At 43.5% G+C, this 12,973-nt stretch overlaps 1 protein-coding gene across 4 annotated transcripts in view; it reads right to left on the bottom strand.

The window, feature by feature from the left end:
- Positions 1 to 596: 596 nt before the first annotated feature.
- Positions 597 to 12,973, bottom strand: part of fam204a (family with sequence similarity 204 member A) — a 70,507-nt gene continuing 58,130 nt past the window's right edge. For all 4 annotated transcript variants that reach the window (XM_078566025.1, XM_078566026.1, XM_078566027.1 and 1 more), the window contains exon 8: positions 597 to 1,612. In XM_078566025.1, the coding sequence (XP_078422151.1) occupies positions 1,561 to 1,612 (52 nt within the window). In that variant the 3' untranslated portion in view covers positions 597 to 1,560. The remainder of the gene's footprint in view (positions 1,613 to 12,973) is intronic.

Raw genomic sequence — 12,973 nt, 5'->3', positions numbered from 1 at the left:
TACATATCCCCAAAGCAATTCACATCTAATTAATTACTTTTGCAATTTATGAAAATGCATTAATTAATTTGCACACAAGATCCCAAAAACAGCAAAGAGATAATTGACTAGTAAATTTGTTTTTGATTATAATAGTTAAGGCCAGGACACCGGTAGAACAGCCTGCTCTTCTTAGATAGTGCCATGGGGTCTTCTATGACCACCTGAACGCCTGACCCTTTTAACATTTCAACTGAGATAGCGCCTCTGACAATGCAGCTCTCACTCACTGTTGCAATGAAGTGTCAGTCTAGGTTACTTACTCAAGTTCTGGAATGGGTCTGTAGGGATACCTGTTGTAGAAAATGTAAAAATCCACACTGGATATGATTGCTGTGCTCTTCTAAGCTTGGGGCTTCGGTGAGGTTGTTGTAACTCAGCAAAAGGAACTTTATTGTGACCTACACTGAATGCCAAAAGTGGGAAAGCATTCCATTCCATTTTGCATTGACATCCACACTTTCGTAAACATAACATTTATATAAATGTTTTTTTTCCAATTATTTCAATTGTGACAGAAACCACCTGGATGTTGGGCAAGCAAGAAACTTGCAAAATTGTTAACCAATTTTCTTTTATTAGATATTAATTCCTAACTGCTACAGCGTTAATAAAGTGAACTTAAGATGCACTAATTACATTTGCATAGTGACAAGATACACATCCTCTTTCATTTATTATATTACCAGTTTATTAGAGTACCTGTATGATATGTTCCCACATACATAAACTATTACAAGCAGAAAGATGGTGGGTACATTGTTAAAAATGATAACAGGCTAACAAAATATGTTGATTTAACAAAAGATTGTGTGCTCGAATCAATCTTGTGAATCAAAATAGTGAACACAATCAATACATGGCTAGCACTGGAGCAGTTCATGAATACAAATGCATTCTCCATACTTTGTCCACCAGGCCGACTGTGAACCATTCTACTGCACAGCGACACTGAGTAACTTGAACACTTCATTGAATTAAAGGGTTGGGGGGGGTTGCAAAGTCAGATCAGAGTAGTTTTTCCTTTCTTCTTTCAGCTACAATGTCGATGACTTGGCAGTGCAAGAGTAGATAAAGCTCACCTCACAAAATTAAGAGATTCTGGCAGATAGCAAGTCTCGGGACTTAAATTTACAACCTTCCAGTTGTAAAGAGGGCACTCATAGTATTTCAGCTTGTGGGATGACAGAAGAAATTGCTACTTTGTTGCACATATTACTAAATTGTTCCACCAGAAGTTATGCCAGGGCTTGTTAAAGTTATTTATTGTGCGTCAAAATCTTCTTCCAATCTCCTTGACTGTGTTCAAATTTTAGACACTGAAGGCTAAATCATTCGCAACCAGTTAATGTGCAGTTATGAAAGCAGCAAGGCACAGCCATTGTTATGTTCTTGTAAAGTGCTTCCAGATGATTCCCTTGAGATTGGATTGAGAGTACAAGTACAGGTCAAGTGATTTAGCAGAGAACTTACTTTCAACACATCTCAATGCCCACTTCATTTTCATACGGTGTCAAGACATCACATATAGCCCATGTTGCTTTTTGTCTCCCATCTTCTCTTAGCTTCAAATCTGGATTGTATGGAAAAAAAGGATAAAACGTTACATTTTTATTTCATACTTTTATAAGCATAGCGTGGTTTGCTGATTTTGGCTCCTAATGGGCTATTTTACATAAGTAATTTTGAAAATAGATTCTTTCCACTCTTTACACTGTCCACAGCTGAGGAAATAGTCAACCTCTCCCAGGTCTCTGCACACATCTATAGGAAAACAGGAGACATGAAGGCACACGAGATTAACTGAAGATTTCTTTCGTTCCTTCCTCCTCCTCTTCTGCCCACCATATCAAGTTTATGACCTCTACTTACCAAAGCAATGCCAGGTCAGATTTGGAAATCACCGTCTTTAAATTAAATAGTGGGGGCGATGGATCGAGGGAAGATGTGATAAGTTAAAGGACAAGGCAAGAGAGCAAGGGGCAATAAGGGAATGACAATCACAGCGTAGTAGGAAGGGACAGTGTGTACAAACATAAAAGTGTGACAGTAGATAAGGCTAGAGTTTGCAAAGTAGTAAAAAGACAGGATTAATGGTTTTGTATCTGAATGCCCATAGTATTCATAACAAAACGGATGAGTTGTCAGCTAAAATAGAAATAAATATGTTTGACCTGTATGGCCATTACAGAGTAGTGACTGCAAAGTGGTCAATGCTGGGACCTGAATACTCAAGGGTACTGGAAGTTTTGGAAGTACAGGAAGCGAGGAAAAGGTGGTGGGGTTGTTCAGTTAATTAAGGATGACATTGGGCCGTAACTTCCGATGGAGTGGCAAATGAGTCAGATTGTCACTCCGCTCGAAAGTTCTTGCCTTGAAATTCAGGCGATCTTATCTCGCCCGACATTCCGACTCAGGCCAGGGGAGTTCTGGGCAGTATAGCGTGTCCCTGGGGCCTCGCATCGAGGGCTGTACAGTCGAAGGTAAGTAAATCACGCCCCCTTCTATATGGCACTAGGGTGTAAGTTTAAAGGTCCTGACAGGTTTAAAAGTCTTTGACAAGGTAAGTGTATAAAGTATGTGGTGGGGGGGGTGGGGGAAATATCAGGCTGGGTCCGGCATGGGGGTGGTGGGGGATGGGGTCCAGTCAGGTCTGGTTGGGTGGGGCAGGGCCTTGGGGAGTAGTTGGGGGAAGTCCCATGGGAAGGGGGGGCGGTGGGGGAGAGAAAGAGTAGTCAGGGGTGGGAGGAGTCCCCTGGGGGTTTTGGGATGTGAGCGAAGTCCTGTGGGGGGCGGGGCAGGAAAAAGTCCCCTGGGGATTTAGGGTGTGAGGTGAGTGCCATGGGGGTCAGTGTGAGTCTGTACAATAGTTACCTAGAAGCTAGGAGTAGGGTTTTAATCCTTCTAACTGGTTCTGGATAACTATTGATGTAACACAGTTGGAACCATCCGAAGTTTGAGATTTAATTCGCATTTTCGGATGGTTCCCAGTGCAGGAAGTTTGCATTTCCCAAGCAATTACCATGCAAACCTCACCTGGAAACTTCCAGGGCAGGTGGGGTTCCCCAGCGCATCTTTGGGTACCCCCCCAGGTACGACGCCCTACAGCTCAGAAGTTAGTGCCCATTAGTATAATAGTGAGAGATGGCCTTACTTCTAAAGATCAAGATGTAGAATCACTTTAGGTAGCGATAAGAAATAGCAAAGGGGAGAAGTCAATTGTGGGAGTAGTTTAAAGACCTCCTAACAATAACGATGCTATAAGACAGGGTACACAGGAAGAAATAATTTTGGGGGGGGGGGTCGGTGGTGGGGGGGTGTGGAGGGCTTCCAAAGAAGGTACTGCGATTACAATGGGTGATTTTAATCTACACATAGATTGGATGAATCAGATTGGTAAAGGTAGCCTGGAAGCTGAGCTCATTGAGTGTTTTGGGGACAATTTCTTAGAGCAGCATGTTCGACAGCCAACTAGAGAGCAAGCTATTCTAGACCTGGTAGTGCATATGAGGCAGGATAAATTAATTACTTCATAGCAAAGGAGCCTCTAAGTAGCAGTGATCATAACAATTTGAATTTTGCATTCAGTTTGAGGAAGAGAAGAGTGGGTATAATACTAATGTTTTAACCTTCAATAAAGGCAATTACAAGGGTATGGAGACCTGGCTAAGGTGAATTGGGAAAATAGGTTAAGGGGTAGGTCAGTAGAAATGCAATGGCAGAATTTTACAGAGATATTTCATAACGTTCAGTAAAGATACACTCCAGTGAGAAAGAAAGATGCAAGGAGATGAATGTACCATCTGTGGCTAGCCAAGGAAATTACAGATAGTATGAAATTGAAAGAAAAAGCTTACAATTCTGCAAAGGTTAATGTTAAATTATAAAAAATGGACAGAGTTTAAAAACCAGCAAAGAATGACTAAAAAATAATAAGGGAGGAGAAATTCAAGTATGAGAAAAGGCTAGCTAGAAACATAAACACAGAGCAAGGGTTTCTACAAGTATTTAAAAAGGATAAGTAATTGAAGTGAATGTGGGCCTTCTGAGGGTGAGTCTGGGGAATTAATGAGAAATAAGGAAATGGCAGAAATGTTGAAAAGATATTATATGCCTGTCTTCACTGTAAAAGACACAAATAACATCCCAGAAATGCATGTAAATCAAGGGATGAAAGGTAGTGGGAAACTTAAAACAATTATAATAACCAGGGAAAGTGTACTGAGAAAACTACTAGAACTAAAGGCTGACAAATCTCCAGGACCTGATGGACTTCATCCTAGGGCCCTAAAAGAAGTGGCTGCAAAGATAGTGCATTGTTTGCATAAGTGCATTGTTTAATTTTCCAAAATTCCCTAGGTTCTGGAAAGGCCCCATCAGATTGGAAAATTGTAAATATAACTCCTCTATTCAAGAAATGAAAGAGACAGAAAGCAGGAAACAAAGGTCAGTTGGCTTCATATCTGTCGCAGGGAAAATCCTAGAATCCATTAAAGAGGTTATAGCAAGGCACTTTGAAAATCTTATTGCAATTAGGCAGACTCAACATGGTTTTGTGAAAGGGAAATCATGTTTGACTAATTTATTAGAGTTTTTTGAATAAGTGTGGCATTAATTAACAGGGACCTGAAGATGTGGTGTATTTGGATTTCCCAAAGTGTTTGATAGGGTACATCAAAGGTTACTATGCAAAATAGGAGCTCATGGTATACGGGGTAACATATTATCATGGACAGAGGATTGGTTGGTTTACAGGAAGCAGACAGTATCGATAAATGGGTCATTTTTGGGTTGGTAAGCTGTAACCAGTGGAGTTCTACAGAGATCAATGCTGGGTCCTGAACTATTTACAATCTATAGAAATGACTTCGGTGAAAGGACTGAATGCATGGTTACTAACTTTGCGAATGATATAAAGATACGTAGGAAAGTAAATTGTTAGGAGGACATAAAGAGTTTACAAAGGGATTTAGATAGGTTAAGCGAGGGAGAAAAAAAAATTACAGATGGAGTAAAATACGGTAAAACGTGAATCTGTCCGCTTTGGCAGGGAGAATAGAAAAACAATATATTATTTAAATGGAGAAAGACTGCAAAACTCAGCAGCACAGAGGGATCTGGGCACCTTGGTGCATTTTTAAAAGAATTCATTCATAGGATGTGGGCTTCGCTGGCTGGGCCAGCATTTATTGCCCATCCTTAGTTGCCCTTCAGGAGGTGGTGGTGAGCTGCCTTCTTGAACTGCTGCAGTCCATGTGGTGTAGGTACACCCACAGTGCTGTTAGGAAGGGAGTTCCAGGATTTTGACCCAGCGACAGCCAAGGAACGGTGATATATTTCCAAGGCAGAATGGTGAGTGACTTGGAGGGAAACTTCCAGGTGGTCTGTTCCCATCTATCTGCTGCCCTTGTCCTTCTAGATGGCAGTGGTCGTGGGTTTGGAAGGTGCTGTCTAAGTGAGTTTCTGCAGTGCATCTGTGAGGCCACTTCTGGAGTACTGTGTACACCTTTGGTCTCCTTACTTGAGAAAGGATATAATAGCATAAGAAGGTACCAACGATATAGGTAGAACTGAGAAAGAGATTCTGCATAGTCAGGATGAGGAGCTAGGCACCAAATTAAGAAACAGAACCTCAAAAGTTCCGGGCCACGTGCAAATTGGCATAGGGCAAATAAAATTAGAGAAATGAATGCGTGGCTCAAAGACTGGTGTGGGAGAAGTGGGTTCCGGTTTATGGGGCACTGACACCAGTATTGAGGAAAGTAGGATCTGTACCATTGGGGTGGTCTATGCCTGAAATGTGCTGAGGCTGGTGTTCTAGCAAGCTGCATAACTGGGAAAGTAGGGAGTGTTTTAAACTGAATAGTGGGGTCAAGGGATCAAATTTGGGAAGATGTGGTAAACCAAAGAGACAAGGCAAGAGGGAAAGGTTTTAATAAAGGAAATGATAAACAGGGGAGACACGAAGGGATAGAGAATACAAATCTAAGAGTAATACAGCAGTCAAGGCGAGAGGTTACAAAAATAGTGAAGGGACAAAGCTAAAGGCTCTGTACTTGAATGTACGTAGCATTCAAAACAAAACAGATTAACTGTTAGCGCAAATAGAAATGAATAAATATGATCTGATAGCCATTACAGAGACATGGCTGCAGAATGACATAGATTGGGACCTGAATATTGAAGGGCATGTGGCTCTTAGGAAGGACAGGAAGCTAGGAAAAGGTGGAAGGGTGGCTCTATTAATTAATGATCATATTGGAGCTTTAGAGAGGGATGACCCAAGTTTAGGAAACCAGGATGTAGAAACAGTGTAGGTTGAGAGGAGAAATGATAAAGGCAAGAAGTCACTTGTGGGAGTGGTGTAGAGGCTCCCTAATTGTAACTACATGGTAGGACAGCGTATAAAGGAAGGGATAATGGGAGGTTGTCAAAAAGGTACGGTGATAATCATGGGGGATTTTAATCTACATATAGACTGTAACAATCAGATGGGCAAAGATAACTGAGGTGAGGAGTTCTTAGAATGTTTCCCAGATCGTTTCTTAGTACAGCACATTCTGGAGCCAACCAGAGAGCAGGCTATACTAGACCTGGCACTGTGCAATGAGATAGGATTAATTAATAATCTCATAGTGAAGGCCTCCCTAGGTAGCAGCAATCATAATATGATTGAATTTTACATTCAGTTTGAGGGAGAGAAGAGTGGGTCCAAGATTGGGATTTTAAACTTAAATAAGGGCAATTATGTGGGAATGAAAGCAGATCTAGCTAAAGTAAACTGGCAAATGAGGTCAAGGGTAGGTCAAATTGATTCAGTGGCAGACATTCAAAGGGATATTTCAGAATACACAGAACAGATACATTCTGACGAGAAAGAAAAATTCCAAGGGGAGGACCCAGCATCTGTGGTTAAGTAAAGAATTTAAAGACAGTATCCAACTTAAAGAAAAATCATTTAATTGTACAAAGACAGCTGGCGGGTCAGAAGATTTGACAGAACATAAAGAATAGCAAAGAATGACAAAACGATTAATAAGGAGGTAAAAATTAGAGTATGAGAGAAAGCTAGCTAGAAATAAGAAGACAGACAGTAAGAATTTCTACTGATACTTAAATGAGAAGAGTTAACAAAGTGAGCATTGGTCATATAGAAAGTGAGTCTGGGGAATTAATAATGGAAAATAAAGAGATGGCAGATGAATTGACCAGGTATTTTGCATTGGTCTTCACTATAGAGGATACAAGTAACATCCCAGAAATAGCTTTAAGTCAGTATTTGGCAGGGAGGGAGGAATTCAGGAAAATTACAATCACCAGGGAAGTGGTATTTAGCAAACTGGTGGAGCTGCGGGCTGACAGATCCCCAGGTCCTGATGGATTTCAACCTAAGGTCTTAAAAGAAGTGGCTAGTGAGATAGTTAATTCATTGGTTTTAATTTTCCAAAATTCCCTGGATTCGGGGAAGGTGCCATCAGATTAGAAAATAGCAAATGTAACTCCTTTATTCAAAAAGGGAGACAGAAAGCAGGAAACTACAGGCCAGTTAGCTTAACATCTGTCAGCGGGAAAATGTTGGAAGCTATTAATAAAGATGTGACGGCAGGACACTTAGAAAAATTCAAGGCAATCTGGCAGAGTCAACATGGTTTTGTGAAAGGAAATCATGTTTAACCAATTTTTAGGCTTCTTTGAAGTAGCCATATGTGCTGTGGATAAAGGGGAGTCAGTGGATGTACTAGACTCAGATTTCCAGAAGGCATTTGATAAAGTGCCACATCAAAAGTTATGTGGAAAATAAAAGCTCATGGCTTGGCGGGTAACATATTGGCAGGGATAGAAGATTAGCTAGCTAACAGGAAACCATAAATGGGCCTTTTTCTGGTTAGCGGGATGTAACAAGTGGTGTGTTACAGGGATCAATGCTGGGCCCCCAATTGTTTACAATTTATATAAATGACTTCGATGAAGGGATGAAGTGGCTAAATTTGTTGATTCTACAAAGATAGGTAGGAAAGCGTTGTGAAGGAGACATAAAGAGGCTACAAGAGATCATAGGTTAAGTGTGTGGGCAAAGATCTGGCAAATGGAGTATAATGTGGACAAATGTGAAATAAAAACAAAGCACATTATCTAAATGGTGAGAGATTGCAGAGCTCTGATTTTCAGAGGGATCTGGGTGTCCTAGTGAATGAATCACAAAAGGTTAATATGCAGGTACAGCAAGAAATTAGGAAAGCTAACAGAATGTTATTGTTTAATGTGAGGGGAATTGAATGTAAAAGCAGGGAGTTATGCTTCAGTTGTACAGGACACTAGAGAGACCAAAGGAGGAATGGTCTCAGGTTTGCACTAAGTGCAGTAGCAGGCGGGAAAAAGAATATTTTACCCGCCGGCTGAAATGGCGGCTTTTCACACCATATTGTCCCAATCCAGCCTCATTAATAATGCATTCCCAGGAAACACGCAGTTTTGATGGCACGTGGGCTCTCATTTACTCGCCACCCTATCACCTCGCTGCTTCATCACATTGGGCATTATATTTAGAGTGCAGCCACGCACACACACCTCAGTGTTTCCAGCTCAGGACTGCTGCACGAAAGACATGGCCCCGAAAGGCAAGACGACTGCAGCCTCCTAGTTTAATGACGCGTCCCTTGAGCAGCTTTTGGATGCAGTGGAGGCCTGCTGTGATGCCCTCTGCCCTTGCTCTGGCCGCAGGAGGGTCAGCAAGATCTCTAATCCAGCATGGGAAGCGGTGGCAGCAATGGTCAGTGCCAACGCCCTGCAAAAAAGACAGCCACCCAGTGCCGAAAAAGGGCGAATGATTTCCTCCGTTCCACCAGGCGTAAGTCACTCTTTTCATCACTCTCAAGTCACACACTTACAAACCAATCACACATCTACAGGGCCCTCACTCAATGCCAGTTCAAAGGATATCACCATTCACTCTCTCACACACACCTTCATTGTCCTCATCCCGTCGATGGGATATTTATCATCTGGCCTGGCAGGCGTCCTGCTTACACTTTCTCCATCTCTATTCATGCAGGACAAGCTGGCACACAAGAGGGAGAGGACACAGACTGGTGGAGGAATGCCTGAAATCAAGGTCCTCATGGACTTCAAAAATAGAGCCATCCAGCTGGCTGGCGAGGATCTGGACTGTTCCTGTTGTCAGGAAGATATAATAATGTTATTTGAATTTATTGTAAAATAGTGATATCTGTGTCTCTATATGTGTGTGTGTGTATGTGTGTGTGTGTGTGTGTGTGTGTCTGTCTGTCTGTGTCTGTGTGAGAGACTTAATTCGATTAAAGGCAGCTGGTCTGAAGGCTTTGATGTAAACAAGGGGAAAGTTTAGAATGTAAGATGTAAAAAGACATTTGCATTTTGAAATAAACCAGACTAGATTGTTTTCAAAGAAGGGGTGAAAAACCGGCCTCACACTCACTGGACACATTACTGATGCCTGCATCTCAATGGTGCTTGTTATTGATGCCAGAATGTTGTGGGCAGGCTTCAGAGTTCTCTCATTCTCTCTGTGTGCTCTCAGCACCTTTAAGGTGGGGCTGGCCCCCATCTCATCAGTATCTGTGACCAGTGACGCTGTGCACCTGAAGGGCTCAGGTGCTGAAGGCAGACAAAAGGTCAGGTGCATTTCAAGCTTCATGGCTGCGTCTCCATATGACCCTGATCTCAGAGCGCAAGCCAGATAGGAGTCAAACATTCACAGAGGCTATGTGAAGATCTATCGTCATCATATTCCCGGAATCGAGTGACTATTAGGGCCTCCGCTGTGTCTCCATGACAGGAGCCTTATCACAGAGGATATATGCGCTGCCATAAGCCAGACTGGAGTTTACAGATGCAATGTGAGGATCTATGGTGTCTCCCTACTGGAGGTTGTCATCATCCTACACATATCTAGCAGCTATAAAGGCCTCCCGAGCGCGCCGGCCTCATCTAGCCAGTGCAATGCCCTCATCGTTGCCTTCGAGGACCTCCTCACCCCCATCCCCGTCAACGTCTTCATTAGAGGAGACCTAATGTTGTAGCGCCGGGTTGTAAAGGGCGCTGTGTGACACCCTCTGTGGACTATATTGCAGGGCTCCACCAGACTGGTCCAGGCACCAGAACCTCATTTTCAGCATCCCGATGGTCTGCTCCACCAAGCTGCAAGTTGCAGCATGAACCGCATTATATCTTTGCTATGCTGCAGTCTGAGGCCGCTACACGGGTGTCATCAGCCACATCCTCTGCGGGTAACCCTTGTCCCCTAGGAGCCATCCCTGCAGCCTCTGTGGGCCCTGGAAGATGTCAGAGATCTGAGACCAACTGAGAATGTAGGGGTCGTAGACACTCCCTAGGAACTGTGCAGACTTGCAGGATGCGTTTGTGGTGGTCGCACACCAGCTGAACATTCAGCATATGGAAGCCCTTGCAGTTGACATAGCTGACCACTTGTTGCGACAGGGGTCTGAGCACCATTTGAGTGTAGTCGATGGCACCCTGCACTTGTGGGAAACCTGAGATCTGGGAAAATCCAATCACTCTTGCATTCTGGTTTTCCTGGCCCCAGGCAAAACAGAGAAAGTTGTGTGCCCTCACAAAGATGACGTCCGTGACCCCATGGATACATTTGTGGGTGGAGGCTTGCGGTATCCCACAGAGGTCACCTGTGGAGCCCTGAAAGGAGCTACTGGTGTAAAAACTGAGTGCTGCGGTTACTTTCATGACCTCGGGCAGTGGATGCCCTCCATGTCCCTGTGGCACCAAATCTTGCAGCAGCTGGCACATGTGACTGAGCAGTTCCTTAGACAGTCTTCAGCGACGCCGAAGGGTCATGAGGACTCGAAACGTTAACTGAATTCTTCTCCACCGATGCTGCCAGACCTGCTGAGTTTTTACAGGTAATTCTGTTTTTGTTTTGGATTTCCAGCATCCGCAGTAGCTTTTAGCTTTTTGTTTTTAGTCTTCAGCGACACTGGTTCTCGGTCATCTGTAGGAATGTCTATAAACTTTGGGTCCAGCTAGGCACCGACCAGCGATGTGTGGCTCTTCAGCAGGGTGTACGAGAGCCCCAGCTGCCCCTTCTTCCTGAGGGTGCTGCTCCTCCCTCCGCGCAGCCAGGCATCTCCGTCATTCTCCTCTCCTTCATCTCTGCTCTCTGTACTCCACAAGGCATACAGCTGGGTCACCAGGCTCCATGTTCCTGATGTACGTCTCCTGCAGTTCAGAGAAGGTTTACTAAATGAATACCAGGAATGGGCTGGATGTCTTATGAGGAAAGATTGGGCAGGCTAGCCTTGCATCAGCTGGAGCTTAGAAGGGTAAGAGGTGACTTGATTGAAACATATAAGTTCCTGAGGCGTCTTGACAGGGTGGATGTGGTGAGGATGTTTCCTCTTGTGGGAGAACTTAGAACTAGGGGTCACTGTTTAAAAATAAGGGGTTGCTCATTTAAGATGGAGATGAGGAGCATTTTTTTCTCTCAGCAGATTGTGTGTCTTTGGAACTCTCTTCCTCAAAAGGCAGTGGAAGCAGGGTCTTTGAATATTTTTAAGACAGGGGTAGATAGAGTCTTGACAAACAAGGGGGTGAAAGGTTATCAGGGATAGGCAGGAGGTTACAGTTAGATCAGCCATGATCTTATTGAATGGCAGGGCAGGCTCAAGGGGCCGAGTGGCCTACCCCTGCTCCAAAGTCGTATGTTCATAGAAGCATTTCAGAGAAGGTTCACACGACTGATTTCTGGGATAAGGGGGTTATCTTATGAGGAAAGGTTGGGCAGGTTGGGCCTGTATCCATTGGAGTTTAGAAGAATGAGAGGCGATCTTATTGAAACATATAAGATCTTGAGTGGAATTGACAGGATGCTGAGAGGGTGTTTCCCCTCATGGGAGGGGCTGGAACTAGGGGACTTTTAAAAGTAAGGGGTCTCTCATTTAAGATGGAGAGGGTCACTGGTCTGTGGAATTCTCTTTCCCAGAGGGCAGTGGTGACAGGCTCATTGAATATTTTTAAGGCTGAGTTCGATAGATTCTTGATTGGCAAAGGAGTCAAAGGTATAGGGGGTAGACAGGAAAGCAGAGTTGAGGCCACAATCAGATCAGCCATTATCTTATCAAATAACGGAGCAGGCTCAAGCGGCCGAATGGCTTACTCCTGCTCTTAATTTGTATATTCATCTACATGTTTGTCTCACATGGTAAGGCAAGTTGTGTACTCCAATGTGTGGCACCACCACACCACCTGTGACTGATGGTTTGTACAATTGAAAAATTATGAGCAGGGCAAACATTTTATCAAAATAAAAACAGAAAGTGCTGGAAAAACTTAGCAGTTCTGACAGCATCCGTTGAGAGGGAAACAGAGTTAATGTTTCGAGTCTAATATGACTCCTTCAGAACTGATGAGAGGTAGAAATGTGATGAGTTTTATGCTGTTGAAAAGAGAGAAGAGTCAGGTAGAGCGAAAGGGAAGATCAGGGATAGGTTAGAGGGTAGCGCAGATTAAATGACAAAGATGTCATGGAACAAAAGGCAAAGGGATAGTAATGGCAGTAGTAAAGGAACAAAGCTTTGGTCCAGAGCAGGTGTTAATAGCAGAATAAAGGTCAGCGCTGTCTGAAACCAAACTGGCACTAACTAGGGGAAAAATATACAAAATGGAGGACAGAGTTCATGGTCTGAAGTTGTTGAGCTCAATGTTGAGTCCAGAAGGCTGTAAAGTGCCTAATCGGAAGAAGAGGTGCTGTTCTTTCAGCTAGCATTGGGCTTCACTGGAACATTACAGCAGGCCAAGGACAGAAATGTGAACTTGAGAGCAAGGTGTTAAATGGAAATGGCAAGCGACTGGAAGGTCAGGTTCATGCTTGTAGACTGAACAGAGGCATTCCGCAAGGTGGTCACCCAATCTGCATTCGGTCTCC

The sequence above is a fragment of the Cetorhinus maximus genome, chromosome 20 (genome assembly GCF_964194155.1).
Source record: "Cetorhinus maximus chromosome 20, sCetMax3.hap1.1, whole genome shotgun sequence".
Lineage (NCBI taxonomy): Eukaryota > Metazoa > Chordata > Chondrichthyes > Lamniformes > Cetorhinidae > Cetorhinus > Cetorhinus maximus.
This window is presented reverse-complemented; position numbering and strand designations above follow the sequence as displayed.